The 27,993-nt window shown below is 30.1% G+C and overlaps 7 protein-coding genes across 18 annotated transcripts; 4 read left to right on the top strand and 3 right to left on the bottom strand.

Moving 5' to 3' along the window:
- Nucleotides 1-40: 40 nt before the first annotated feature.
- Nucleotides 41-6,234, top strand: LOC128877373 (double-strand-break repair protein rad21 homolog). 7 transcript variants are annotated; one of them, XM_054124620.1, is made up of 13 exons: nt 41-144; nt 615-782; nt 949-1,178; nt 1,255-1,462; nt 1,529-1,688; nt 1,809-2,001; nt 2,104-2,327; nt 2,410-2,630; nt 2,723-2,902; nt 2,987-3,355; nt 3,503-3,634; nt 3,722-3,877; nt 3,969-6,234. In XM_054124620.1, exons 2-13 carry the CDS (start codon nt 639-641, stop codon nt 4,092-4,094), a joined length of 2,343 nt encoding a protein of 780 aa, XP_053980595.1. In that variant the 5' UTR covers nt 41-144; nt 615-638; the 3' UTR covers nt 4,095-6,234. The 7 variants fall into 7 exon arrangements, with proteins under 7 accessions (XP_053980595.1, XP_053980598.1, XP_053980597.1 ...); XM_054124623.1 differs by having other exon boundaries at nt 75-144; nt 618-782; XM_054124622.1 differs by having other exon boundaries at nt 119-259.
- On the bottom strand, nt 6,133-9,400 carry LOC128877374 (T-complex protein 1 subunit alpha). The gene is made up of 10 exons (XM_054124627.1): nt 9,211-9,400; nt 8,690-8,775; nt 8,360-8,488; nt 8,179-8,276; nt 7,994-8,104; nt 7,480-7,882; nt 7,198-7,400; nt 6,888-7,080; nt 6,652-6,815; nt 6,133-6,570 (listed from the first exon to the last, which is right to left on the bottom strand). Exons 1-10 carry the CDS (start codon nt 9,281-9,283, stop codon nt 6,360-6,362), a joined length of 1,671 nt encoding a protein of 556 aa, XP_053980602.1. The 5' UTR covers nt 9,284-9,400; the 3' UTR covers nt 6,133-6,359.
- Nucleotides 9,401-10,154: 754 nt separating this feature from the next.
- LOC128877383 (39S ribosomal protein L27, mitochondrial) lies at nt 10,155-11,219 on the top strand. 2 transcript variants are annotated; one of them, XM_054124646.1, is made up of 4 exons: nt 10,155-10,237; nt 10,504-10,581; nt 10,680-10,843; nt 10,950-11,219. In XM_054124646.1, exons 2-4 carry the CDS (start codon nt 10,506-10,508, stop codon nt 11,148-11,150), a joined length of 441 nt encoding a protein of 146 aa, XP_053980621.1. In that variant the 5' UTR covers nt 10,155-10,237; nt 10,504-10,505; the 3' UTR covers nt 11,151-11,219. The 2 variants fall into 2 exon arrangements, with proteins under 2 accessions (XP_053980621.1, XP_053980622.1); XM_054124647.1 differs by having other exon boundaries at nt 10,166-10,231.
- LOC128877377 (tRNA-splicing endonuclease subunit Sen34) lies at nt 11,093-13,042 on the bottom strand. Of its 2 annotated transcripts, none has more exons than XM_054124631.1 (6): nt 13,025-13,042; nt 12,420-12,758; nt 12,074-12,345; nt 11,804-12,014; nt 11,565-11,720; nt 11,093-11,479 (listed from the first exon to the last, which is right to left on the bottom strand). In XM_054124631.1, exons 2-6 carry the CDS (start codon nt 12,469-12,471, stop codon nt 11,274-11,276), a joined length of 897 nt encoding a protein of 298 aa, XP_053980606.1. In that variant the 5' UTR covers nt 12,472-12,758; nt 13,025-13,042; the 3' UTR covers nt 11,093-11,273. The 2 variants fall into 2 exon arrangements, with proteins under 2 accessions (XP_053980606.1, XP_053980605.1); XM_054124630.1 differs by lacking the exon at nt 13,025-13,042 and adding an exon at nt 12,838-13,018.
- Nucleotides 13,043-13,119: 77 nt separating this feature from the next.
- Nucleotides 13,120-17,960, top strand: LOC128877381 (ras-related C3 botulinum toxin substrate 1). 2 transcript variants are annotated; one of them, XM_054124644.1, is made up of 5 exons: nt 13,120-13,285; nt 13,455-13,608; nt 13,850-13,975; nt 14,440-14,776; nt 14,864-17,960. In XM_054124644.1, the coding sequence occupies exons 3-5, from the start codon at nt 13,860-13,862 to the stop codon at nt 14,996-14,998; spliced, it is 588 nt and encodes a 195-aa protein (XP_053980619.1). In that variant the 5' UTR covers nt 13,120-13,285; nt 13,455-13,608; nt 13,850-13,859; the 3' UTR covers nt 14,999-17,960. The 2 variants fall into 2 exon arrangements, with proteins under 2 accessions (XP_053980619.1, XP_053980620.1); XM_054124645.1 differs by lacking the exon at nt 13,455-13,608 and having other exon boundaries at nt 13,126-13,285.
- Nucleotides 17,961-19,053: 1,093 nt separating this feature from the next.
- LOC128877380 (mitochondrial transcription rescue factor 1) lies at nt 19,054-20,946 on the top strand. 3 transcript variants are annotated; one of them, XM_054124643.1, is made up of 5 exons: nt 19,054-19,276; nt 19,485-19,646; nt 19,759-19,901; nt 20,064-20,136; nt 20,212-20,946. In XM_054124643.1, the coding sequence occupies exons 2-5, from the start codon at nt 19,602-19,604 to the stop codon at nt 20,395-20,397; spliced, it is 447 nt and encodes a 148-aa protein (XP_053980618.1). In that variant the 5' UTR covers nt 19,054-19,276; nt 19,485-19,601; the 3' UTR covers nt 20,398-20,946. The 3 variants fall into 3 exon arrangements, with proteins under 3 accessions (XP_053980618.1, XP_053980617.1, XP_053980616.1); XM_054124642.1 differs by having other exon boundaries at nt 19,383-19,646; XM_054124641.1 differs by lacking the exon at nt 19,054-19,276 and having other exon boundaries at nt 19,283-19,646; nt 20,212-20,596.
- Nucleotides 20,518-27,894, bottom strand: LOC128877372 (kinetochore-associated protein 1). Its single transcript, XM_054124618.1, has 9 exons — nt 27,757-27,894; nt 27,116-27,357; nt 26,932-27,033; nt 26,726-26,849; nt 26,444-26,595; nt 26,131-26,333; nt 20,986-26,045; nt 20,766-20,849; nt 20,518-20,657 (listed from the first exon to the last, which is right to left on the bottom strand). Exons 1-9 carry the CDS (start codon nt 27,892-27,894, stop codon nt 20,613-20,615), a joined length of 6,150 nt encoding a protein of 2,049 aa, XP_053980593.1. The 3' UTR covers nt 20,518-20,612.
- Nucleotides 27,895-27,993: the final 99 nt, after the last annotated feature.

The raw sequence follows: 27,993 nt of genomic DNA, 5'->3' as shown, positions 1-27,993 counted from the left end.
TGTATAAATGCGTACGACCGATATGACGTCCAAGAGGTCACAGTTTTGTAGATTTACGAATACTGCCCGCCATCGTTGGAGGGAGTTTCAGAACGTTCGGTGAAACTAGTTGCAAATGGATTCCAAGACGCGGTGAAAAGAAACGTATGTGTTAATAATTCGATAATATTACAGTTAAATGTGATCCATTTCGTAAAATATAAGAGTGGCGGTTCAGAGTTAATCGGCGACACGCTGTTGGAACGTTTCCCATACGGAAGTAAATAAAACGTACTACGTGCTCGTCACCTTATGTGTAACCGCCAAAATTACGGACAGAAACGCCATCTTGTGCAAAGATGTTGACATTTTGCTAAATTGGAAATATTATATTATATGATCGTTATTTACTCGAGTCCCACGACTCGATTTGTGTATTCATAAGTTTTTATAGACATGCTAACTTTGTTTATTAATTGACGCGTCGTGCGTATTTTTCATTACAAGGTGATAATCATGTTGCTAACGGGATGTCGCGTTAACGAATTGTTTTGTATTATGCTCAGACTTGTGTTTACAAACAGTAGACTCTTCGTTAAAACGTATTTTACTGATATGATATCGATTCTTTCCAGAAGTATACGTAATACGGATTAAAAATGTTTTACGCACATTTCGTGTTGGCCAAAAAGGGGCCGTTGGCCCGTATTTGGTTAGCCGCTCATTGGGATAAAAAGTTGACGAAGGCCCACGTATTCGAAACTAATATCGAGAAATCTGTAGACGGTATATTACAGCCAAAGGTATATCACAAGGCTTTTAACATTGACATATTTCTTATTACTCTCTGTAAAATTACAAATTTGCAACCTTTACATCCATCTTTAAGAGAAGATGTTTCCTAATATTATACATATGTAACATGGAATGTAACATGATCTAATTTCTCAATGTAATACATTTGTATAGGTAAAAATGGCTTTAAGAACCTCTGGACACTTATTGTTGGGTGTAGTGCGTATATATTCACGGAAGGCTAAATATCTTTTGGCTGATTGTAATGAAGCCTTCGTGAAAATAAAAATGGCTTTTAGGCCAGGTATGGTAGATTTACCAGAAGAACACAGGGAAGCTGCTGTAACAGCTATAACATTACCCGAAGTGTTTCACGACTTTGATACCGCGATGCCTGAATTGAAGTAAATATATTTAAATTAAATTAATCTAATGCTGCTTAACATATTATTGTATGTACATAAACACTATTATAAATAGTTCAATGCAACTCTTCTATTTCAGAGATGTTGATATAGAAGCACAATTTAGTTTAAACCAGTCTCGAGCAGAGGAAATAACAATGAGAGAAGATTATGGTAGTCTAGCCTTAGTTAGTCATGATCAAGGATTTGGTGATATGAGTTTTGATGCAGAACCACCAGAGTTACTAAGACATGCTGGCTCTGTAGAACCATCTTTAGATCAGGTATGTTTCGATTTTCTTGTAAACTAACTTCATTTGTAAAAAATAAATTTTATATTAATTTTTTAGACTCATATGTTGTTCACCGATGGACCAGGAATAGAAGCAGCTCTAGAACAAAAGGAGAAAGAGCCGGTTCCAGGTCCGTCAGTAACACCGCAAGCTATGGATATAGACATGCCAATTAGAGACGACGGTTTTGGTGGACATCTTGGTCAAGATATCATATGTAACTAACATAAATATACATATATACATATATTAATAATTACATTAGTTGAAAGACATTGAAACTATATATTTGTTATGGAACATCTATTATACAAGTATTTATAATTGTGCTCTTTAGCTGGTGGCTTATTTGAGGGTGGTTTATTTGATGAAGCGCCAATGGGTGAAGTACCTGTACCTGAAGTTAGCGGAGTAGCGGAACCACAAGAACCAGGCACAATTCCTGGAGTCGCAGCTTCTGTACATGACGAATCTGAGGAAGAAATGGGGGATCGCTTTGGAGGGCCACCATCTCCTATGGGAGGAATGAGGTATTCTAAAGATAATACTCTTGGATGTAATTCAAATTTAGTGATATGAATTTTTGAAAAAATTACTTTATTATAATCATAAATAATTTATTTCCCATGTAGTTCTGACGACTCCAGACCCGCTTCTCCTGCCGTAGCTGGAGAAGAAATTGAAGGGAGAATAAGTGTAGCCAGTCGTCGTTTTACTCCTGCTCCGCCAATGATTCCTGAAGAACGCCCAATGGAAGCTATTGAAGAAGCACCACCTCTACAGGACCAAACTACGTTATTACACGACGAAGAAGAGAGTTTCGCTCTTGCGCCAGTTGATACATCTGCTTTAAAAGGTTGATTATAACATCATACTATTTTATCTGAATTATAATATTAATTATAACAATCATAATAATACCAGTAATTAAATTTCAGGATTCACAAAAGCAAAACGTAAGCGCAAGCTCATTGTCGACGAAGTAAAAAATATTTCTGGCGAAGAAATGAAAGCACAATTATCAGATACCAGTGACATTATAACCACATTGGATTTGGCACCTCCCACAAAGAGGCTAATGCACTGGAAAGAAACTGGTGGAGTTGAGAAATTATTTGCTTTGCCAGGAAGGCCAATTCCAGCACGCGTATTATTTAAGGTAATTAAAATATTCGGTGCTCCTGTTTTACTCAAATAAAAGAAATAAGTTAACATTTGTACAATGTTCAATATTTTCCGTGTTCGAAATAGAATTATCAACGACATCTAACAAGTAAATCCTACGATCACGAAGACTTTGGACGTTTAGTGGGCGAAGAAGAAGGTATGCCTTTGGAACAAATGAGAGACGCAGCGGAACAAGAATCATTCGAGCAAAGTATTCTAAATAAGCGTATGGCTCGAAAACGAAAGCTACCATTAGAGGAAGAGGTATTTTATACGTTTTAATGCGTTCCTTCTTGTATTAATTCATGTTTTTGTACAATTATTTATACCCTGTATCTTTGTCTTTAGATAAAGCCACCACCTCCAGCACCAGCACCTCCTCCAATGGACATCTCTGTTGAAGCTGTAGAAGTTCCAAATATAGTTCCACAAGCAAGCCTTCCTCTTGCAGAATCACCAGTACCGCCCGAAGTATCTCTACCAGCAGAATCGTCAGTATCTGAGATCAGCGGTATTGTACCTCCTGTCGAAGAAGTGGACATGCTTCCTCCAGCTCCTGAAACACCTCTAATTTTCCCACAAATGTCTGAAATTCCTCCAACCGAAACCCTTGTTGCACCTGAAGAATTAGCTGTTCCACCTACCCCAGCGGAACCAGAAGTCAGTGCCGCTCCATCTGCTGAAATGCCTCAAATGGAAAATATGGGTTATGATCAGGTTAGTTGTCTATATTATTTATTTTTATTTTATGACTTGAATTATACTGTGGTTTTGAAAGCTTGAAACTCGAAGCTTCAACAATACTGATCTATACATATTATTCGTAACAAAAATATTGTTAATCTATCATTATATCCGTATTAGGCGCAGCCTCAAGTACCGTACCTAGGATACGATGAACATCCAGCACCACCTCATACACCTGCTATATCCGAAAGAGGACCTGCGACTCCGTGGAATCACGAAGATTATGAATTCCCTCCGTCTGTAGGACCTGTACGTACATTACCCTAATATTCGTTACGCTAAAATGTAATCAGTTCAAAGAAATAATTATACAACTTTGTTTCTTCTCCTTTACAGCAAGAAGAACAACAAGTGGATGAAACTTACGAACAGTTCGAGGAACGAGTTCTTAACAAAAGAGCAGCGCACATGTATCACGTTATTAAGAGCAAACTGGATACCAAAGATAGATTGACATTAACGGAAATGGCATACAAGAATAATCGCAAGCAGGTCTGTATTACGTAATGTGATTTATAAAAAATTATATGACGTGTATAAGTAGTTACACGGTATAGTTCATAATATTCTTTTTTATTTTCAGGTTGCACAAAAATTCTATACGTTACTAGTTCTTAAAAAGTTTCAAGTATTAGAACTCCATCAAGAAATTCCATACGCTGATATCGTAGTCACCAAAGGACCAAAATTCGAGAATCCTGCGTTATAAAAGTATTAGGTATTTCTTGCCTTACGTTTACTACTAAAAATGATCAAAAAAGAAAGAGAAGGATTGTAGTTATTTTGAACCGTACAGAGAAGGTACGATTTATCTAAATTCTTTTGATAGATAAATTGTAAAATAATATATGAAACTATTAACAGAAACTTGGGGTATCTAATAAGATAAAAGGATTTTGTAAATCATGTTTTTAACACGTGATTCAGGAATGTATACGTTTTGTATAAATCACGGCAGAATTGTTTTGGACCTTCTGCATTTTTCATCGCGCTAAAAGATTCGATTACATATACAAAAAATTTGCTATAGAAATGGATGCATAATTTTTTACTTCGACAAGAAATACTCGATTGTCTTCAGTAAATTTATTATCGATCCGAACAGGGTTTGTATATAATATTGATACGTAGTAAAACCATATTTTATATCTTACTATTTACAAATAACTTCTTCAGTACATACTGCAGGATGGTCCAAAATTACTGGTACACTTATAAGATAATTTATGAAATTTAATAAGACAAAATTCTGTTAAAAATTTCATAAAATGAGTTTATGTATAGTCGAAGTCTATGTATTTCATTTTAAAATTTCAAACAATTAAACGCGTAATACAATTTTTTTATTAGCGTACTTACACATTAATGACTACTGTAAACAATTATTAATGGAAGAATCAAGAGAATATTTTATGGATAATACTTTTATGTATTGCAGTCATACTTTAGGAGTATCAGTGTGATTAAGTTATTTTTCAGATTTATATAAATATTATATATTTTTTTCTGCGCACCTGACACGATCTATACATATAATTACTTTTTTCATATGAATCACTGAAAATTTATGAACCACTGTAATCTATACTTACATTTTGTATAACATTCCAAAGAACATTGTTTTGATTTAATAATTTTGTTTTTATTATTTTAATATTTTTCATATAATTTCCTTATCATACTTAAAAAAAAAAGTCTATTAATCATGTAAAAAGATCAAATTGTTTAACCATACTATTTTCTGATAGAAAATAGTATTGCGGTTAGTAATTTAATTAGTCCGACCATGAGAAATGTTCAATAATTTATTGTTATGTATGTATGCCTATCTCATGGGATACAGGAATGTTGAATCGTATTATAAAAAAAGGTACTATATTTTATCAAATTGACATGTCATAAATTTCTCAAGAGCAATCATATTACATTGTAAATATACATGCACAGTAAACACATATACCATCATGCACGAATGCCTACCTAAAGGCATATCATAAAAAGAAAATGTCGACTGCTATAACATATTCGAAATGCCTGATTGTAAATAGTCTCATGACTCATTAATCAATATACATCTGTTTATAAAATAAAAAAAAAGATTTACGAAATATTCTTTTTAAAATTTGAACCCTAAAGTACATATCACATAATACTTAAAAATGTTAATCCATTATTTTCCATTAATAAACTGTTACATTCACTATATCAAAATTTATCAAGTTAATTCAACGAGTTTTCATACTTTTTTAAATTATTGTCACAATGTGTATGACATGCATGTGTTTATGCGTTAAATATTTTTCCTAAGACAGACATATTATCCATTGCGTTTAATATATTTGTTTTTTAGTATCACGTGTTAGAATTATTTAATTTATGATTAATTTCTACTTATTAATATATATATATTTTTGGAGAACTTAGTTGTATTATATTATATAAGATGATTAAATTTACGTAATTCAATACTACTACCAAATTAATATCAGGTTATTATATTAATATCTGCATTCTTAATGAAATGTAGTTTTTTGAAGTTATGTATAGCGTATATCTGAAAACTACAATTTAAAAACACATGTTTGATATTTTTAACATTTTGCTTTTTCACAAAACTCCTTCGAAACCTTCAATGAACATTAAAAACTAATGTGATAATTTTGCAAAACTGTTAATAAATTATTTAAAAAATATATTGACATACCCTTGTATTGTTCCTGGGGACATAAAACATTGGTTAAAAACTATTATATGTAAGAGCTTTTATTTTGTTTGTTACCAGTAGATTCATTTTTAAGACGAAGCATAAAATGTAATACAAATGTAATATACTAACATTAATGAGTGAATTACTTAAAGTGTAACATTTTTTTTATCGTTGAATTATGAAATGGTATTCGTAGTTCAGAATAATTTAAATCTCTGCTCCATAACGAACCATATAAAAGATAGATTATGCAAATGCAATTTAACTTTATCCTTCCAATTCACCAGCTTCCATTGCATCATGATACGATTTATCTTTTGAACGATCTGGATCTACTTTGATCATATCGTCAATTCGGAGAATAGTTATCGCTGCTTCCGTGGCATATTTCAAAGATTTTATTTTCGAAATAGCTGGTTCCAATACACCGGCTTTTTTATTATCTTTGATGGTACCATTGAATAAATCTAAACCAGTCCTGCACAAAAAAATATTTATACATTATTTACGAATACTTATTTTTCTTGAAATATTTGTAAAACATATATCGAGACATTACCATTTCAATTCCGCAACATTTTCTCTTGTTTGACTGGAATTGTGGTAAGCTCGTAATTTGGCCACGAGATCGGTAGCATCTTGCGCTGCGTTAACTGCTAATATTTTCGGTATAACTAGCAGTGATCTCGCAAATTCAGCAATAGCTAATTGTTCTACAGAACTCTACAAAATTTGAATAAGTTAATACAAGTTTTACTTGATATATTGTATATCGTCCTAACTAAATTATTTTACCAGAGATGTAGCAAAATTTTCTAAATATATAGAAAGCGCTGCCTCAACGCAACCACCTCCAGCGACAACATGTTTGCTCTCCATAACTCGTTTGACTGCACACAATGCATCATGCACGGATCGTTCCATTTCATCGCAGTAATAATCATTTGGTCCACGTAATATGATAGAACTGGCTGTCTTTGCTTTTGGTCTGTTAAAAATAACATGAATATTTTAATCCTTTGCGAACGACTAACGTCTTGTCGTAAAATACCCGTCGGCAAAGGATTAAATACTTTTCCATATTAACAATATAATTAAAACAGACCCTTTAATAAGAATAAGTTCATCATCGCATATCATTTCTTGGACTACTTCAGCTGCCTCTCCAAGGAAACTAGAATCGAAACTTTCTTCTCCCTCCATGTTAGTCAAAGACGTGAGGAATTGTGCACCTGTAGCTATCGCGATTCTCTTCAAATCCTTTTCTTTACATCTACGAACTGCCATTGTTTTGTTTTCTATGAAATACTGCACAGAAAAGAATTATTATTTCAGAAAGAGGTATATATGAAAGTCTATACGAAAACATACATGTCAATTACCATACCTTTAAACAGAGATCATCAATTCCTCCAGACACGAGAACAACGTTTGCACCCGCTGTCAGAATTTTCTGAATACGTTCTTTTGTAATATCTGCTTCGCGTTGGCGTACTGCCTCAAGTTTTTCGGGATCTGTGATTAGTATTTCGACACCCAATTTCATTTTTGTTTTTTGTAAGGAAAAGTGTAGACACGCTATTTTTGCGTTCGTTACTCTTTTAGGCATTGCTTGGGACGCTACAGTACAATTCAGTGCATAGCCCTGCACTAATACAGATTCTCGAACGCTCTTTCCATGAGCTTTTAAAATATTAATTGCCTTTATAGGATATGTATATCCTTTACCAGTTTCAACCTTTACCGCCTCAGCAGCATCCACAACCATATTTCCGAAAAAATCAGTATCACTAACAATAAATTAAGGAAACGAAAGCGGTAGTAACAATAACAAACATATATATTATCTATATAGATAATAATTTATCAATGTTCTAATCATTAAATAGAAATAAGGATACGCTCCAATAATTTTACTGTACATCGACGTCCTTGCCACATTAACTAGGCAGTCTCGACCAAGTTCATCCACATTAAATGTTAAATGTTGTTGAATATATTTGCAGGCTTCTCTGAAACATAAGTAATAAATATGACAAATTAGATCATTGCTTTTTATTGTAATAGAGCTTACATGATTACTTACTTGCAAGCCAGCCTGTAACCACTGATTATAGATGTTGGATGAATTTTTTGTTTTACAAGCTCATCACCATTTTTTAGTAATTCAGCAGCAATAATTACCTAATTAAATAAATTTATTCGTATATAATCTTTACAATAATATTCTCATAAAAAATAATTAAATATTCTGTATATGAACTTACAACTGATGTAGTACCATCTCCAACTTCATCATCCTGTAGTTGAGCTAATTCAACCAAGACTCTAGCTGCTGGATGTTCAACTTCAAGTAAGCGTAAGATTGTTGCTCCATCATTGGTAACTGTGACATCCTATATTATTTTAAACATAAAAATAATACATTCAATTTGATTTAACTCTCTGCAATTGTTTCCTCTTTCCCAAATTAAAATAAAACTAAAGAGAAAGGTAGTCTCATTTGATTTTAGATGTGTGGAATGTATTAATCGCTACTCTTTAAATTATGAAAAAAAAAAGAATAGAAGAAACATTTCCAAAGATTCTATACATACACCAATATCATCCACCAGCATTTTGTCTAAGCCAACAGGACCCAAGGAACTCTTCACTATATTAGCAATCGCACAAGTTGCCATGACTATACAAACAAAAAATATGTGTAAAGCGATTGAATACAATACATCAAATATTAATAATCTATACAGACATCATTAAATAATATTAAGATCAACATATTAATTTTCATTTTCAGAAAAGAAAGCATATACTTTAAACATTATCTTATTAGAATATTCTTTATAATATTTTCATTTATAAAGTAACGCAAATCTAAAAAGTATTCGCATAGGTTGGAACATCTACTGTCACATGTATCATATACCGCTAAACGTATAATACATTATTTTTTCTAACTGCAAATTCTAATCATTTCATAATAATATTTTCATACGTTTCAAAATACAAAATGAAGAGAATTTAATGAAAATCATCTGGAAAAATATTGATTCAAGTATACGTCGTGGTGTTGAATGAATGTTTAAACAAAATTTTCACAAGTTAAACCATTGTATACCATTCTGTGTTCGTACGGAAGCTCCATGCTCTCGTGTACCTCCAACAGCCAAAGGACTTGCTACGGTCGACATGGTTTAACAATTTATTTATTTCTTATTCGATATTACAGCTGAACAACGACAAAAACTTTGCACTAGCCGACAAAAGTATAACCACGAATGGATCCGCGTGTGACTAATATTAATAATGGCGATGATCAGCGACGCCTATCCTTCTTACATCCTTTTAGGGACAACTTTGACATCACTTATGATTGGTTGATTTGTTATGCGCTCCTTTTTAATTGGCTTTAAAATTGTGGACAAAGAACGTTTTCTATTACCTTCTGGAAAAATGATTACTAACGTTAGATTTACGGACATATATTATTGATAATAGAAAAATTAATGGTTGCTTGACATATAGAACATACATTGAAAAATATCATGATAAATTAGTTTTAAACATAATAATGAATATTTTGTTCTTATTGTTCGTAATTAATAAAAGAAAACAAATAAGAACAGGTACAACTAGATTAATCAATATATAAAATAAAAATATTACAATGGGTCCATTCAGAAAGATCAACGCTCACTAAGCCGCTCTATGAGCGGATTTTTGTACTAGTGGCGCCACCGGTGGCAAAACGCCCAAGTTTGTGGTGAAAATAGTTCCTGCCGTTGCTATTAGATAGCACCACTAACTAAAGGGGTCTAAAATTGTTGCTGCATTAAATAACTATTCATAAAAATGATTTGTTTGATATATTAAGCAATATATTGTAGCGTTATAAAGCAAGTAATCGTATTAATCATGGATTTATAAAAAATAAAGATTAATTGATTAAAAGTTATTGGTGGCGCCATCTTACAAAAATAGTGAAAACTATTTTCACTACAAACTTCGGCGTTTTGCCACCGATGGCGCCACTAGTACTAGAAACTCGCTCACTGAGCGACTCAGTGAGCGGTTCTGAATGCACCCAATCAGTAGATCAATTCAGAAATGTTAGATTCTACATTTGCACCTAAAAATTGGTAAAGGTAATTGTTTATAAGCGATATCCAACGATATTCAATGATATCCAGTTTTCATATATGTGTATATCAATATAAATTGAATAGAACAAAACTAAATAGCAATGAAGATATTACACCGTCGTTATTTTCTTAAATTAAGACTCGATTGCTTGTGCTCTTAGGTTATGGCTAGCTATTTTATGCATTTATGAAATATAATTTGAATACGTTTTGTATATGATTTTTCATATGAAGAATAGTGTATAATAATTGAAATAATTGTATTTCAGAGATGAGCCTCTTAACGCATTTTATTGGTAGTTTGCAAACTACTAAATCTTTTATCAATACTATTACCAGTAACTTAGGTTTGTAAAAATTGATTTGTACTTACACTACATTCTTATTGTCAAATTTATCCTAACATTTAAATTTATTTCCAAATTAAAATTTAAATGATTAACAGTATGTGTTAGATATGCATCAAAAAAACCCAGCGGCAGTACAAGAATTAAACCTGGTCATCCAAGACCAAAACATAGAGGATGGAAAGTACAAGATGGACACTTAGTTAAAGAAAGACAGTTATTAGCTACACAACTTACACCTAGATTTCATGCAGGACTTTATGTAAGTTTGTGTTTTTTAAAATTTATATTTATGGAACAATATTTTTCAAAGTATCCTAGTATACAAATGTGTATGACATATATGTTTGTTATTTTCTTCATGACAGGTTGGTATGGGTCGTAATGGTACATTATATGCTATGGAACCTGGAACAGTAATGGTCACATGTGAAAAAATCAATCCAAATTCAAGTTCCTGGGCTCAACGTTTCTATGGAGGCAGAGGAGAAACCCCTATATACAAGAAACATTTTAATGTTATTCCTGAACCAATGCATGACAGATTTATTTTAATTGATACTGTGTAGATAAAATATTGTAGTTATACTTTCGTTTCATTTATAAATTAAAAGTACAAATTGATGACAGTAGGAAAATAGTACATTTCTCAGTTTATTCCCCTTCCAAAATCGATAGTATATAACAAGCCATTAACCATTTTCGAGTATATTACTTTCTGCCCATTGAAACGATTGATACGTTATACTATTTTGATCTTCAGAAAAGAATGCGTAAACACGTGTCTTTCGAACATGGCATGCAATACGACATTGAGCTGCCAGTTCAATTATTGGAATTTCTTCATTTCTGTCCTTGCATTGAACTATAAATTGAGAATGAAACATAATGGGATCTCCTACAAAAATGATGAAAAATTAGAAAATCTATTTTACTTTGCAAATACTATATAAATAGTGAAAAATAGATTGCATGCTACAAACCAGGATATGCTAAAAAATCTCCACCAAATTTTCCTCCACTTGTTACATAATATCCTCTTTCCCATAGATCTTTATATGTTTTATATCGAAGTTTTTCTCTATTATTGGAGGGGTATTTCCATTCAATTACTTCAACATTATCCACCCATGGGTATACTGAAATTGTATTGGTCTCAATTTCTTCAGAAATAAATATAAATATTCATAATGCAATTAACATTACCTTTCTCTTCCCTTACCTGTATGAGTTTGAACTAGAGCATCACTTTTATCTAGTTTAGGTAATTTTGCCATTTCTTCTTCTAATAAATCTTGTCTATTTATCTCAATATTATTAAGAGCTTCTTGTACTTTTGGATCTAATGTTTTCTTTGCCTTTTTTTTTCTTGTTTCTATACCAAGTATCTTCCGTTTCTTTCCTTCTATAATTTTGTCCATCACTCCAATTACCTATAACGATATTTATTATTTAATAAGAATTTCTTTTTTAAAAAAATCACACCTGTTACCTGTTTTTTTCTTTCTTTTCTTAAACATTCTTCTTGTTCTATATACAACTTATTCCTATATTCTTCAAAAGATTGTTTCAATGAATCAGTTGGTGGTTTTTGAAAGCATGGATACTGTACAAGTCGTACAATATTTTTTTCAAGTAGAAGAGATACTTCTTCTGGTTGTAGGAGCAATGGAAGACCTAAAAGTACATCTTGCCTAGGTTTTTTTGGAAGGCAACCTATTAAATCACCAACTATTCTATAATCTTTTCTAAGTTTTAACCAGTCTGAAAGATAAAAATAAGAAAGTATACTTATAAATTTATATTTACACCAAACAATTTATATTTTTGATAGTTACCTTCTGCACTCCACACGAAAACGTTATCTCTCGATGAAATTAAATCAATCATTTCCAATATAAAAGAAAAATTTGTATAACCTTTCTAAACGTATTTCACTATCACAAACTTTTCAATACACTCAAAAGTGACATGATCTTACAAATATACTAGCGTCTTACTTCGATTATGGAATGGATCGGCTTAGAAGTAAATTATTTACTTTTTGAAAGACATATTTTTCTTAGCTCTGATTCTCAATGACCAATCAAGTTAAATGCTAAATGCTGATCCACATATAATGACAATTTTTTAGGAACTTTTTCGGATAATCGTCGAAAAAGAAATATGTTCAGAACCTGTATAAAGTAATTTAAATACAATATTACATCAGTTTTTCCAAAGGATAATAAATAATAAAATAAAAACAATGATTACTAGAACGTTTGAAATGCTTATCATTGAGAAGAATTGCAGCAGTGTAGAATAGTATTGTAAGAAGTTAATTTAATATAATAAAATTCATTGTTATCAGTTACTTATGCAAATGTAGATGTTTTTATATATGCAAAATACTTTCGATATCACTACACAATTTGACATCATACGAAGATATGGATCCTACCAAAAAGATTTTTTCGACAGATGTCGCCATTCATCATTTCTGAATAATAATCGTGCCCCGTAGAAGGGGAAGGAAGAGGATTGTCGAACATCTGTCACCAAGCGAAGGCTACGTCCAGCTACGTCCGTTTTAGTCCCAAAAACCGCAATACCGTCATGGCACCCGGTTTTATCATTTTTTGAAGAAAGTCTAATATACACGCAATCGAAATCGTGACGAAGTAGTGATTTTTTTTTCTACTCTAACGTTTGTTCATATTTGGTGAGTGATCGAGCGATACCGATAAACCCTTGTTTACCGATTGCACACCTAACAAATGAAACTGAAATCGAAGGGCAAGCCCTTCAATTAAACCAGAGCCGCATACTTTCACGACTAACCTTCAAATCTGAAACGTGTATCGTTTTATTACCCTCGAATCATTTGACAGATTTACATGACTTAACGATACGCGTAGTATCGATATAAAATACATTTTGGGTGTAACGTTTTATATGAAAAATACTTCTCATCGCCTAAACGTACCTTACAGTTTCTACGGACTGTAGGATTGTAATTGACGATTGTATCAGTGTCACGTGAAGGTAACCGTTATTTACCAAATTACTAAATTATATCTGCTTAAAATACTGTTAACGACAACACCTTTAAGCTAACACCTTTAAATATCCGCTGTTATTAGCGCTTTTTTGTTATCCAAAGCAAACTCCTTAGCTGTCTTCTTTTGTTCGAAGTAGTACAAAAAGTCGAACCCGCCTTGTGTAATTTTCTAATCAAAATATAGTATTTTAACAACGAAATAACGATATTTATTTGTTACTTCAGTCTTAGAAACATGAGTTCAGGTAGACCAATCAAGTGTGTGGTGGTAGGAGATGGAACTGTAGGAAAAACGTGTATGTTAATATCATATACAACAGACAGTTTTCCAGGAGAATACGTACCCACAGTGTAAGTGTTACTATTGTACGAATTACAATATTTTTGCGTTATTTATGACAATATAATATGAATAAAATCGAGAATTTAATTAAGAATTCCTTGGGGAAATACTTTTATTTTTGAGGACAGTATTTTTGTAATGACTTTTTATTACTCATTTTTTTCTTGGAGTAGTGAAATGGGGTGGCTAATAATAGTAAAACAGTATTGGACACCCTTCCATTACTTGCAGGAAGTAATCCATTCTGCATCATATTTTTATAACATTCTTTGTGTCTTAGTCTTTTGAAACTTCATTTAAATATGTAATTATTTCATAAATGTATATATTTAAGAAAGATATTTAAGTCAAATATATTAAATGTATTTATAGTTTGCTATTAGATTTTTATTGTAACAACTTACCAAATGTTCTTTTTTTAATTTCCTTTAATTTTTGAATACTTAAATATAGTTTTCATTGTATTATACAGATTTGACAATTACTCAGCACCCATGGTTGTGGATGGAATACCTGTTAGTTTGGGTCTTTGGGATACAGCAGGTCAAGAAGACTATGATAGGCTTCGTCCACTTTCATACCCTCAGACTGATGTCTTTCTTATTTGTTTCTCTGTAACAAGCCCATCATCGTTTGAAAATGTTACCAGTAAATGGTATCCAGAGATAAAACATCACTGCCCAGATGCACCAATGATACTCGTTGGAACTAAAATAGACTTACGAGACGATCGTGAAACACTTACTGCCTTAGCTGAACAAGGCCTCAGTGCCATAAAACGTGAACAAGGACAAAAATTGGCAAATAAGGTCAGAATGATTTCCTGTTATGCCGCAAAATTCACTTAAACTTTAAAACTCTATTATAACCTTATTGACTTCAAATATAATCCATAGATTCGTGCAGTGAAATATATGGAATGTTCTGCACTCACGCAACGTGGTCTGAAACAAGTATTTGATGAAGCAGTACGTGCTGTCTTAAGACCAGAACCTCAAAAACGCAGACAGAGAAGATGCACTATGTTATAAACAATAAATGATCAGGAATGAATCGATGTAGGTAAAGCCATATATAAACTGACAGACTGAAATTAATTTTGTCATAAAGAAATGAAAGAAAATATGAATGTTTTGAAATGGAGATAGCACACCATACATTTTAAACAACTTTTCTGGCAGCTGTAGTTTATCGTGTCATAAATAAAGTACAATTTACAGCTTCCTTATTTTAACGTAAGTTGTAAAATTAATGCTGTAAGACTAAAAAGAAAACTTGGACAACGAAAAAGTATGGTCAAATTTTTAACCATTTTACTTATGAAATTCAAATGAATGAAATTTACTATAGATTTATACGTATCATGTTTGTAGCATTTTTTAACCTATAAATTTATAATTAATGTACTAGTCAATGTCAAGAGGAAATAATCTCATAACCTTGAAACAATACATATTTACAGGTAATTTTTTTATTTTTATATTATGACAATATCCATTTTGTTGTCATATTATGTAATTTTTTAACTTAGTGTCTCGATTTATAATGTTGAAATAAAGTTAATGTTTTTATAAATAACACTGTCGAATCTTGGAACTTTGTTCATGAGAGCTGCCAGACTTCAAAACTTTTATATTTATAATAGTGAAAACATTCATTTTAGTACACGCATATAATATATATAACAATCAATATACTAACAATTTTTATAAAATGTAAAATAGCATTATATAGTGTTACTTCAACGTACAGTGCCATAGCAACGAAAAAATCAAATCAACAATGCGAGCATTTTTTATGTCAGTTCTAGACAATATATGTTTGTATCTTATTAGACTCCCTTACTTAATAGCGAAATTAGAAAAAAAAAACTTATAAAGGAATTGAAAAATCTTGTAACAGAAAATATTTTATACTTATCTTGAACTTTTTTATGAATATTGTGATCGTAATATTTCTTCGCATTGCAACAGAAAAAGGTACATTTATGTATAATATACTGCCAACAAACATTTGTACACTTTTTGTGGACGAATTTAATAGGTTTATATGAGACTTTATTGTCTAGAATTCGAACATTTTCTTGTACCTACATAATACAAGCAAAATAGTGTATTATGTATATTGATATTTATTTGATTTTGACCATGTTTTGAGTCAGAATATTTTTAAAGAAGTGTAATACGAAACATCTATTTCGAATTGTATTGCTGTGGTTTCCTGTAGCAGATACAGTTTTACAGATTGTTGCACAGGTGCAATCTGATTATCAGCCCTAAATTATTTTTAATAGTAATTGAGATTGCATTGGAAAAATAATAATCAAAATATATGTTGAATTGTGTAAGGAAATGTATTTCATTTCCAGTGACGAACGTAAGGTGCAAATTATGCCTATAAAATGAAAAACATAGCACAATTTATTTAAAAAAAAATACCATGATATCTTTAATCTTCCATTATTATTTTTATAAAATTAATTTATATAAATCTTCAGAATTAAAAAAAAACCAGTATCACATATTTTAGAATAATGAGTACATTGTACAGAACAAATAACTTTTCTCTTATGTATTGAATTACTTGCATCTAATTTATTATTGTGAATTTTTCATTGCTACTATTATACTGTAACATACTTCGTTTACGCCGATCTACAATATTAAAATATTATTTTCATAGATACTACATTCTCTTTATAAAAGGACTCAATGAAAAAAAAATAGTGTGATGATGATGACTAACAAATATTCCTCTACTCGTAAACATGCTATTTTTTTATATTTAAAAAAGAAGCTTAGAATATAAAAAGATAGGACATGCGTGCCATATGCTTTCAAATTTATAAAACGAATATTACGTAACATACTTTGTTCATATTTGTACTCAACATGAATTTTGAAACGAATTAGAGATACGTCATCATATTTAAAATGAAAAATTCTTAGTGTAAGCGAGAGTGAATTATGAATGAGGCATATTAATGCTTGCTGAGTGTACATACTGTAGCATAGTAATAACATGCTCTAAATTTCAATCAAGCACAGTTTGATGACGAAATAATATGATTTCTTTCCTCTTAAAGTATTTCGGTATGTACACAATCTATTTGAGTAATTAGTCATGTGATTGAAGTATAGAGTGTGCCGCGAGATGTTTGCAGTAAGCTTTACACTTTATTGTATTTGCTACAACTTTCAACAGAAAATTTATTTCTGGCACTTTCTGCTGCAAGATATCGTATATAAATTAAATTTTTAGTTAAGGACGTACAATACATTTGTAGTTCCTGTGTAAGACAATTTTTTTTCTTTGATACTTCAAAGAGCACAACTCAAGATATTATTGCTATTCTACGACATGTTTAAGCCTAGGAAGTTTTTATATTGTGTACATACGTACATAAACGTGACACATTTATTATATAAAGTGAACAAGCACCAACTTTTGTAATATAATAATTATATGCAAATTTGCATTTATTGTAAGTAGTGGATTTGTTTTACGATTACTATCGCGTGTACGTAGTGAACTCTGTTATTTATTTGTTACGTATATATCGAATTATGAGAAAAAGTTACTAGTAAATTTTTAGATTTTTGAAATGTCAATCCAAAGTCAGATTACATATTATAACAATGTATCAAACTTAGATCCATTAAAAGTAAGAACTAGACAAAGCACAATCTTTTTAAGATTTTTAATCTTAAGATCTTAAAGCAGATTTTTTTAACTTATAAGATTAATTCAATAACTTTTTTGCAATATTACAATATAAATAAAAACTTTATTCTACTATTTCAATTTATATTTGAAACTTTTCTTTTTTCTCTCTAGCAACTATTAATTATTGCTTCCTTATTTTAAATGAGAATGGAATCGACCGAAATTTGTAATGAAAACAAAATTTTGAATTCATGTGTATTATTGGTAAGATGAATTACACTACTTACAACTTGTGCACTTAACAATGGTAATTTACATTGACTCTTTTTTTAAAGAAAAAAAACAGCAAAGGATGCTACAAACCAAAGTCCAATATTATTTTTAATGTAACGTTTATAATTTTTATTATGTATTATTGCATATAAGTATACAAAGAATGAATGTATGAAGTGTAAAAATATTCTAGTCACCAAGAATCTGATTTTATTTGTATATGAAATGTTTTATCGAAATTTATATTTGAATCGCGTTTAATCAATAAACGAACATCTTTATTAAAAGAGGAAAACAATCAAACCGAAACGATAAAATGAAAGACATGAAAGTATTGACTCAATTTAAGATATTGTCAATTTAGGTAGAACACAATAAACCAAACAAGGAGGATAAGATTGCATTAGAATACAAATGTATGTACATGCACTAAGATACAAATTTAATCATCAGTAATGTATAAACATAACACTTATCTATTTTCTTAAAATTTCTGTAAAACCACTAATTTCTGTACTAATAAAGCAGCACAAGGGAGCTTTATAGTAATATATATCATGTTTTTCCTATTCCAGGTTCACAATTAGTAATGCATAATGAGATAATCTATAGAAATGGTGTTATTACTTTGCACAAAAAATTCTAGAGTTGATTTTATTAATAATAAAAAGTAATGGTACAATTCTTCTCCTATGTTTTCAAATGTACTTATAACATGATTACATAAAAAAAATGTTGATAATAGATCTTAATTATATTTAATTTATTCTATCTCCATAGTAGCACTCTTCTGCTGCCAATACAGTGGTATATACAAAGTGTCATACGAACATTTTTTAATTAATATTAGCTGTCCTATTTTCTTATGGAAAATACAAATTATAGTGTTAAATAACAATCAAAATGTAACTACATAGATGCATGTTCTAAATACCACTTGGAAGCATTTATTTTTATTTATATGTATTTTGAAAAGAATTTCTTAAAATAAAGTACATATTAAGAAATATTTAAATTTTCAATCAGAACTCTTACTCCATGATCCAATAGAAGATAACAAACTTGAAGTACAACATAATTAATATTGTTAAGTAATATCTGATTAATTTTTTTATATGTTTTATTAGTGCCTATTGTGACAATAATATTGCATTATATATATGTATTATTATTTACATATCCAAAAATAATAGATTTTAAACAAGTGCCATTTCCAAATTATCATGACTATGACTATAAATAGTATATATAATTTACAAAGCAAAAATGAGGCAGTAGCTTAATTCCTTAGAACCAAATGTTTCATAAGTAGTACAAAGAAACGAAATTTGGAACATTATAAAAGATGGACGAAATCGAAGATATTAGAGGTTAGTGAAGACAGGAATGCCGGAATGCGTAACACATTGTGTGTATGAGTTTTAGTTTAATATCTCCAGTACAATTTTTAATTCTGTAAGAATACTATTCGTACAGGAATTCTTATATGTTCTTATAACTCAGTATATGCAAATACTTAATACGTAAGACAAAAAACTTTGTACGATGTTGTCTAGAACGATTCGTAATTTTGTGCAGAGGACAATACGTGACAATAAACGAATATTTCATACATTACGAAATGTACGGAAATTTAATTGTCAACAATATAATTTAATTGTAAATCATTTGTATTTAAAACAAAACTCTAACCTCATGATACTTAAAAGATTCAAGAGCAAGAAAGAAGCTTCTGAAGAGGTAATCAAAACAATATTATCTAGTTTGAATATTTATAATATAATATATTTTTATTGTAATAAACAAATAAAACAAAGTATATTTATATATTTGTTGCACACATTTTTTTCAGGTAGATGAAAATGACGATGAAGAAAACGAATCTCTCGAAGTAGATGATTATCTACTGACAAAAAATTCGAAAATAATTAATGCTACTGTATCTTCTCTTCGTGTAGATGCTATTGCTAAGGTAGCATTTGGATTGTCACGCAAGTATGATCTTGTAAATTACTTGATAAATAAAATATTGAGAAATATAGTTCAAACCTTTGAAACTTTATATATAAAATATCAAGCAATCTATTTGTGATATCAAACCAATGCAATTACTATGTAGCATATAGAAGTAATAATTTTAAATTTAATTTGTTATAGCCGGATAGATAGAGCATTTTATGATAGCAAAATTCGTATTAATGGAAATAAAATTCTAAAAAAATCTCACCAGGTAATGATATTCTTATAATTAAGCAGAAAAGTTATATACTAAAACAAAAGGATTCATTATGCATTCATTGTATAGGTGAAGGTTGATGATGAAATTGATTTAGTTGTTGGCCGGGATTCTAAAAATCCAAAATTAATAATAGTACATCGTTGTATATTATTAAAGGCCAAAGGAAACGACGACTCTATTGATGTAAAATTGCTTAGAAATAAGTCTTTATTAATTGAGAATTATCCTGAGCCATGGGATGCTATGGAATAACATTGGAAAAAACTAATAAATTTAAAACTTATTCAATATGTATATGCCATGTATAGTACCATTTTATTCTTTTAAATAATTATCATCTTCAAATAATTCATAAATAATTAAATTCAAAGGTTATGAAATGTATCATAAATATTTATTTAACAATTGTATACAAAGTATAAATACACAAGACTGCATGTATGGAAATAATGTTACCAATTATGTCATTACATATTTGTTTTTAACAATGTATTTTGTATAACTTTAATGCACTGAAAGAAAATAATAGACTATCAGTCCGAAATTTCCTTCCATAGAAAATTGATATCATAAATATTTAGTGTAATTGAAATAGGAAATTAATAGTGTGCCATACTTACATATGATATACAAAGTATTCCATTTAATGACAAATTACTTAAATCTTCCAATACTTTGTTAACATTACCTGTATCTTTAATTTCCTATAAAAAGTATTACTTTAATAATACAAATTTCAATGTAATTTCATTATCTGATGTAATGCAATCTACAATGTAATTTACACTAATTTTTGAGTTTATCTCAGAATGTGTACAAAGTTAAACATAATCTATTTACCTGTAAAACATATTCTTTAACATCATCATCCAAGAAAGGTAAAAAAGCAGCAGCTATATGTGGTTGCTGGCAATGAAAGCAGTACTTCATAATGTCATTAAAACACAATGCATGTACAACAGGACAAGAATACAAAAGGTGTAGTGCTTCAATACAATTGTTAATTTGTTCAAAGGTTGGATGAATATCCATTTTTCTAAAAGGTTCAGAAATTACTACTTGCCAGCCTGATATATATCCATTACAATTTACAATAGCGCATATATTCCGTACTTGTAGTAAGATCTTTTTTAATTCGTTAATTATTAATAATTTGGCTAATTGAGTTAAATTTTTATCCCATAATACATAATCATGTACTTCAAAATCTATGCAGATTTGTGCAATAAGAATAAGTGCTTGCGTTGAGTAACTTTGCGTTTTCCATAAAATCTGTACTAGTTCATGCTTGGAACATGTTTCAAACGCATTTATACTGTAACCTATTCCCAATGATTCCAATCTATCTATGTACTTTAGAGATTTCATATACTTTTTGATTGTTTGATTATTACGTTTAGTTAAATCTTCTAATTCAGCTGTATTAAATATCGATTGTAACACGTGAAGAGCTCTGTAACGTGTTTCTGGGCTATAATTTTCGTTACTGTCATTAAAAGCAATATTTATAAGAAAGTTAGCTGATAATTCGAGATTTCTATATTCTAGAATGTAACGCGCTCTTAATAAATTATCATCAGAATTCGAATTTGGTTCGGAATTTACGACTGAGAATGTATCCGTTATACTTTGATTAAATTTCATGTATTTATTTTCTGGCTGCAACCATTCTTGTAATAATTCCAACCACAGTTTCATCATGTTGATAGAAAACAACTGACTAAGAGAATTAACTGCCGAATTTATATCGGGTCTATGATCAATTACACATCTGTATCTTTGCGGAATACTTTCATCTGTGTACAATTCGCGAACCAACTTATATGGATTTCCAATCAATGATAGATAGTTCCTCTTTTCTAAGCCGTGTGTACGTAAAATATGTTCCGATGTAAAACGTAAATACTTAAATTTTATTTTCTCTAGCATTCCCTCTTCAAATGTAGTTGATTTCTGAACTGATAGTTGAGCATATTTATAACATTCCTCAACAGCTGCTACTTGGTCAGCGCCTGGAGGTGTATGATTTACAACATAATATAATGCTGCTGTGCCATAGTATAATGCATTTGGACCATCCATTCGTTCTATACATCTCTTTATATTATTTAATAAGCTACTGTTTCTCAAACAAAGACTCCATTTGTCTGTTTTATATTTATTTCCCCACGTGTGGGTTACTTCGCCTTTAATGGCCAATGTACATATAATATGTGATTGTAATTTAAGAACAGGAGCAATCTCTAACCATTTTTCGTAACTCTTTAAATTTAATTCTGGAGTTATAAGAGTCCATAATGCAACTTTAGGTAAGAAGGGCAAACGCCATTCTGCTATAGGTGGTAGATTCGTACATTCTGGATTAAGATGCATCCATTCGTCACGTTCTGTTTGCGTAGGTTGGCTATTGCGAGTATAATTTTGAAGAAAACAAAAAAAGTTTATATGTTCAATATTTTTGTGTTCTATAAGATCCATAAGGATTATGAATACTTCATAATAATAGAAATTGATTTGTGAGATAACACTGTTGATGCAGTTTACTAGAGCAGCTTTGTCTGTAATCTTGGCAGCTACGATGTTACATTTCTTTTCCAGTACATTTACTTCATCTTTGTCAATGTGTAATTCTTTTCTTCCATTAACATTACATATATTTAATTTTGGATTCCACGTCTTTATTATCGTTTGTAGATAAAGTAATAAGCAATCTTGAACATCAAAACCAAAATTCAAGCAAAATTCTTCAAATAAAGATACCATATGATCACTAGTAAAATTCATCATATGTTGCAATATTTCTCTTTTAGTTGTAGTATCGCTCGTTAAAATCTCTTTGTACGAGATAGAATATTTGGATAACTTTTGTGCCCATAAGTGTAAGGTTTTATTATCTTGATATGTTTGAATTAATAATTGATTTTTTGTCAAACGAAAGTATTCATACCCAAGCAATGATATCCTTAAATGTCGAGTACAATCTGGCGGCAATGATTTACAAGCAGTAGAAATCCATTTGCACGCTTCTGACTCGGGTAACATAAATAAACACGACAGACCAAGATGAAGATCGAATGTTCGTGTACTTAATATTTTTTTTATTAGCACTATTAGAAAATGGAAATATAATGATTGCGTTTCTTCTAACAAAGTAGGAGGTATATCTGGTATAATAGAAATATTGCAATATAATGTCTTGATAATTTGCAATAAACAATAATCGTTATGTTCCACTTTTAACTTCTTCATTTTATCAAGCAATTCCTTTAATGGCTCTTGTATACTTAGAGGTTTGGAATTTAAAACAGTTTCATCTGTTACTTTATGTTCTATATCAGATTTTGATTTAACCATATGAAATTTCTGCAGAGAAATTACATCTCTAAATAATGGTAGCAAGAGTTCATCTGCAGCAATAGCTAGATCTTTGTATATCGTGTATAATTTCCAATTTGTTTTTGAAACTTCTTTTTGTATTGTACTCGGTTCATCTGATCTGTGTTTAGTAGTTTTGTTAAAACAATCTTGATACAAATTCGACCAAACAAGTAATAACAACATGGACTGTAATTCATCATCAGAACAAACACATAATGAAGTAGAAATTAAATTCTGAATATTCACTGCAATGCCTGGATCCATTTCAGCATACTGTAGCATTAATGAACACATCTTATGTATATACTGACATTCTTCTTGCATTAAATGGAACTGTGGTCCTTTGGATTTGCTAAAATATTTAAACATATCTACGTCCTTTGTCCACTCTAATAATAAAGATACGGCTTCAAGTCTTTGTAAATGAAGTAAATCTGCAACTTTAATGACTTTTTTGTACTTTATAGGCAAGCAATCATTTTTTTCAGTATCTACACTGTACAATTTTTCGATGTAATTCTGTAATACTTGCTTTTTACCAGTGTAATATTCTTTGACTGTAATATCAATTTGAAACTCTTTTTTTAAGAAATACATTGACTTTACTTCATCTATACTAGTAGTAACACTGTTGCAGTAATGTGACTGACTTTTACTTTTTTTTGCCATTTCTTGTAATTGCAACTTCACCCAACCCAACATTTCAATAAAATGTTCAAGGGATTTAGGTATGATCTTTAAAGTTAAACTGGCCCTTACGTAATTAACAATTTGTACACAGCAATATAATAAAATATCTGTTTCTAAAGACTTCAATATTTCCATCACTTTCTCAAAATTCCCTCTAGATAGATAATAGTTCGTACAAGACGAAAATGCCTGTTTTCTTAATAAGGGATCATTTTTAGTTATTTGTTCAATATGAGAAATCATGTCATCATGATTCTCTTTTATTATACGACATACAAATTTATCATTTATACCAATACGCTCATATCCGTATTTCTTTAATATAAGTTTTATTGGAACAAAATTGTATTCTATTCTAATTTGAGACGCTAAAGCATGGTCTAAATTAATGCTCATTTCTGCTAGATTTATCATAGTGGAACTCCATGGAACTGAAGCTTTCTTTAATACATCTAATGTCTGCTGCAATTTAGTCTCTACATTCTGAATCAAGCCAATAATAACAACAATCTTTTGTTCCCAAGGTGCTTCTTCACCAGACCACCAATTTTTAAAATTGTTTATTGTTTTCTGTATGTATGTAGAAAAGACATAATCGTTTTGCAAAGAATTATTTAGCATGTACTGCTTTAGAAATGTATTTACAAATTGTGGAATTATATCTACATGTACTTTATTCAACAACATATATGATACTTCAATTGGTTCTCCAATGTATGAATCCAGAAATATTGTTAATCTATACTTTTCTCTTAATTTTTTTATATCAGACAAGGCTTGCATTAAGAAGACAAATTTTTTTAGATCTGAACCTTTACTCAGGCATTCGCGATGAGCATGCAAGGACTGCATGGTGAGGTCACTTTCTTCGATTCTTAATAATTTTACAAATTTATTGGCAAAATCAATTCCATTTTGAGGCCATGTAGCGCGATGCGATTGTTCAAATGATTTAACTCTGTTACACCCCCAAAGAATAATTTCTCCCATTGCACCAGGAATAAAAGATAGTAAAGTTGGTATAAAATGTGATAACCATGGCCAAAGGGTGGGTGGAGATATTTTCTCAGGAAGAATTGCAAATATGTTTTGCATACTTTCTACAGAAATATATTTCACAATATCTGGAAGATGTCTAGTCCAAATCAGAGTGGCTGCATCAAGTTCACCTAAACTTAAATGAGTTTTATATTCTTCCATAAAATTTGCTCGTGAAAATCTTATCCATTCCTTCATGGTGTCTTCATTATAAAATTCAGAATCTTTACAATATCCCCAAATCATGTGAAATGTTTCTAGTTTGTGCAATGTGTTGTTAATTAAAAACAGAAGATTTTGGTGTTCATTGTTTCTCATTTTGGAAATAGTTTCCATTATTCTTGTGCGCGCGTATAAATAAATTTTTCTCATTTGCTTATAGTCTGGTATAAGTGCCTTGCTACAACATTCTACTATGTATTGCACATTTTCTATTTTATCAAATATATTAAGTAGAGCATCTAGTTGAATAGGATTGGTAACTTTTCTTGCCCAAGGCCCAAGTTGTGATAAAAATAATGCTGCTTTTGCACAATAAATTGGCTCCAAGGATAAATTAAATTTGTTTGCAAAAGCTTCAGCTCCATCAAACTGTTCTCTCCTTATTAAACGTTGTAATTGATATTCAGGAAGACTTTCTGATATAGTTTTCATTCTAATTGTGTCTATATATTTAGTATTATTCTCAAAGTAATTGACACCTTCTAAGAATAAAATTACTTCATCCCATGGATCCATAATTTCAACAAGATATGTTGTAATAGGTACACTTATTTGAAATTTCTGTTCAAATTCTACAGAAAATGGAGTATTCAAGTAATAATATAGAAAACAAACATAAATAAATTATGATATATTTTAAATTAATGCATCACATACCTGGGAATGAAAGGACACATAAAGTACGTGTAGTAGCACATTCACTATCATTTGTTGTTAGAATAAGAATCTGACATGAGCTATTGTCATTATCTTCAATTATCACAAAGTCTGATACAGGCTTATGATATACTTTTAAACCAAGTAAAGTTTGAGGGCATACCATATGTAATATGTTATTGGTACATAAGCACAGCATTGACCTATAATCATTAAAAAAAGTGATCTATTAATGTTACTATAAAATAGCTTATTTTTTATTTAACTTGTATTTAAAGTAGTATACAATGCTATATTGTTCATAAACACTTACATGTGATTTTTTAAAAATTTTACCATGCTATAATTATAACACACTGAATTAAAATTATTACATTGTTCACTGGGCCACATAAATAACATATTTGAACATATCATAGCTACTGATATTTCTTCATTTATTATACCAATAGTAGCACATATTACCTATAAAAATCTTATGATAACATATTTGGTTGTTATAAATAAATTATGTGAAAGATAAAATTATCTCCATTCTTCTAAGTGATTTATTAGTTAATGAAATGTTGAAAGATAAAATACAAATTTAATTTACCTCATCATGAGAAAATCCTTTGAATAACTGTACATATTGCACTTGGTCTACAAGTTCTTTTACTGTAATGTTAGTTTCATTAAAAATAGCATCTTTAATAAGTTTAACATTAAACTTTGATGCTCTGTAATACAATTGCAGATTTTGAAATAGGTAATTTGAATAATAGAAAACTTCATTTAATCATAATAATTTTATATAATTACCTGTAAATGACTCCATTTTTTGCAACAAGATATATATTGATGAACTCACACTCATTTTGTAATAATATTGTTTTTATAGTATTTGTGTCACTTGTAATATTTCTACATATAAAGATTAACTTGGTAGAACTATTATGATTTTATAAAACACCCATATAACACTGATATAATTTTTTTAACTTACTTTGAGAAAATAACTTGTCCTTTAGTTAATAAATGAAGACAATATAGAATTCCACTTGAGAGTACAACAAATAAAAATGAACTGTCATCGGAGATGCAATAACATACTATTAATGAATTAAAACTGATACTTAATAATATTTCCTCACAAGTTTCATTCGTAAATATTGTAATTGATTTATCAATTGCAACACAAAGCCTTGTGTATTGCATGGATGCCAAAACATTTGGCTCATTTATTGCCTTCCAAAAAAAATAAAAAATAAATAAATAAATATACATGTCGAATTGAGTAACCTCCCCCTTTTCGAAGTCGGTTAAAAAATATAAAATTGTTACAAATATTGTGAATCTATCAAGAGTTAACGCAATAAAACAATTTGTAATATTATAATATAAAAGAAATTAAATTAGAATTGATACTCATTCATAGTTTGCATTTATTTATTTCATAGTTCACAGATAGAACAAAATCATTAATTAATACAGGATAAAGGAAAATATTATATTGTTTAAAATAAACTCAAAGAATCGCAATAATCTAATAGATTCGCAAACACTCGTGTTTAAAATATTGAAAGATAAAAACCGTTAAGATACAAGAATTTGTTGCAGTCGAAATGAGAACTGATAGCGACTTACCTTTTCGTTAGATTGTATCGTGGCAATTGTAGAAGTTTCGTACAATGAACCATTGTTTTCTACTATCGTTCGCGTACCAAAATTAACAGTTTCTTCTTCTTTATCAAAACCTGACAACACTTTGTTCCACAACGCCATATTACCCGCGAAACGTTTATGAAAATACTGACGCTTGCGTAAATAAGCTTGCAACGTGCGACCTCTTCAATAACGTTTGTAAATTGTACTATCTGTCAT

Source organism: Hylaeus volcanicus, chromosome 5 (assembly GCF_026283585.1).
Source record: "Hylaeus volcanicus isolate JK05 chromosome 5, UHH_iyHylVolc1.0_haploid, whole genome shotgun sequence".
Lineage (NCBI taxonomy): Eukaryota > Metazoa > Arthropoda > Insecta > Hymenoptera > Colletidae > Hylaeus > Hylaeus volcanicus.
This window is presented reverse-complemented; position numbering and strand designations above follow the sequence as displayed.

Coding starts and splice junctions, on each gene's coding strand:
- LOC128877374 (XM_054124627.1), bottom strand. CDS start 9,283: ATGTCGACCGTAGCAAGTCCTTTGGCTGTTGGAGGTACACGAGAGCAT. Junction 7,081..7,197: donor GAACTTATTCTTATTAAAGG/GTCTGTTTTAAT, acceptor TATTTTTAACAG/ACCAAAAGCAAAGACAGCCA. Junction 6,571..6,651: donor AATGTTGCGGAATTGAAATG/GTAATGTCTCGA, acceptor TTTTTTGTGCAG/GACTGGTTTAGATTTATTCA.
- LOC128877372 (XM_054124618.1), bottom strand. CDS start 27,894: ATGGCGTTGTGGAACAAAGTGTTGTCAGGTTTTGATAAAGAAGAAGAA. Junction 20,850..20,985: donor TTAAAGAATATGTTTTACAG/GTAAATAGATTA, acceptor TACTTTTTATAG/GAAATTAAAGATACAGGTAA. Junction 20,658..20,765: donor GAATACTTTGTATATCATAT/GTAAGTATGGCA, acceptor ATTTTCTTTCAG/TGCATTAAAGTTATACAAAA.
- LOC128877377 (XM_054124631.1), bottom strand. CDS start 12,471: ATGATTGATTTAATTTCATCGAGAGATAACGTTTTCGTGTGGAGTGCA. Junction 12,346..12,419: donor TTTCGTGTGGAGTGCAGAAG/GTAACTATCAAA, acceptor TTTATCTTTCAG/ACTGGTTAAAACTTAGAAAA. Junction 11,721..11,803: donor TCTAGTTCAAACTCATACAG/GTAAGGGAAGAG, acceptor ATACAATTTCAG/TATACCCATGGGTGGATAAT.
- LOC128877380 (XM_054124642.1), top strand. CDS start 19,452: ATGTTGTCTAGAACGATTCGTAATTTTGTGCAGAGGACAATACGTGAC. Junction 19,902..20,063: donor GCATTTGGATTGTCACGCAA/GTATGATCTTGT, acceptor AATTTGTTATAG/CCGGATAGATAGAGCATTTT. Junction 20,137..20,211: donor TTCTAAAAAAATCTCACCAG/GTAATGATATTC, acceptor TTCATTGTATAG/GTGAAGGTTGATGATGAAAT.
- LOC128877373 (XM_054124620.1), top strand. CDS start 639: ATGTTTTACGCACATTTCGTGTTGGCCAAAAAGGGGCCGTTGGCCCGT. Junction 1,463..1,528: donor TAGAACCATCTTTAGATCAG/GTATGTTTCGAT, acceptor TTAATTTTTTAG/ACTCATATGTTGTTCACCGA. Junction 2,631..2,722: donor CAGCACGCGTATTATTTAAG/GTAATTAAAATA, acceptor TGTTCGAAATAG/AATTATCAACGACATCTAAC.
- LOC128877383 (XM_054124646.1), top strand. CDS start 10,506: ATGAGCCTCTTAACGCATTTTATTGGTAGTTTGCAAACTACTAAATCT. Junction 10,582..10,679: donor TACTATTACCAGTAACTTAG/GTTTGTAAAAAT, acceptor AATGATTAACAG/TATGTGTTAGATATGCATCA. Junction 10,844..10,949: donor GATTTCATGCAGGACTTTAT/GTAAGTTTGTGT, acceptor TCTTCATGACAG/GTTGGTATGGGTCGTAATGG.
- LOC128877381 (XM_054124644.1), top strand. CDS start 13,860: ATGAGTTCAGGTAGACCAATCAAGTGTGTGGTGGTAGGAGATGGAACT. Junction 13,976..14,439: donor GGAGAATACGTACCCACAGT/GTAAGTGTTACT, acceptor TGTATTATACAG/ATTTGACAATTACTCAGCAC. Junction 14,777..14,863: donor GACAAAAATTGGCAAATAAG/GTCAGAATGATT, acceptor TATAATCCATAG/ATTCGTGCAGTGAAATATAT.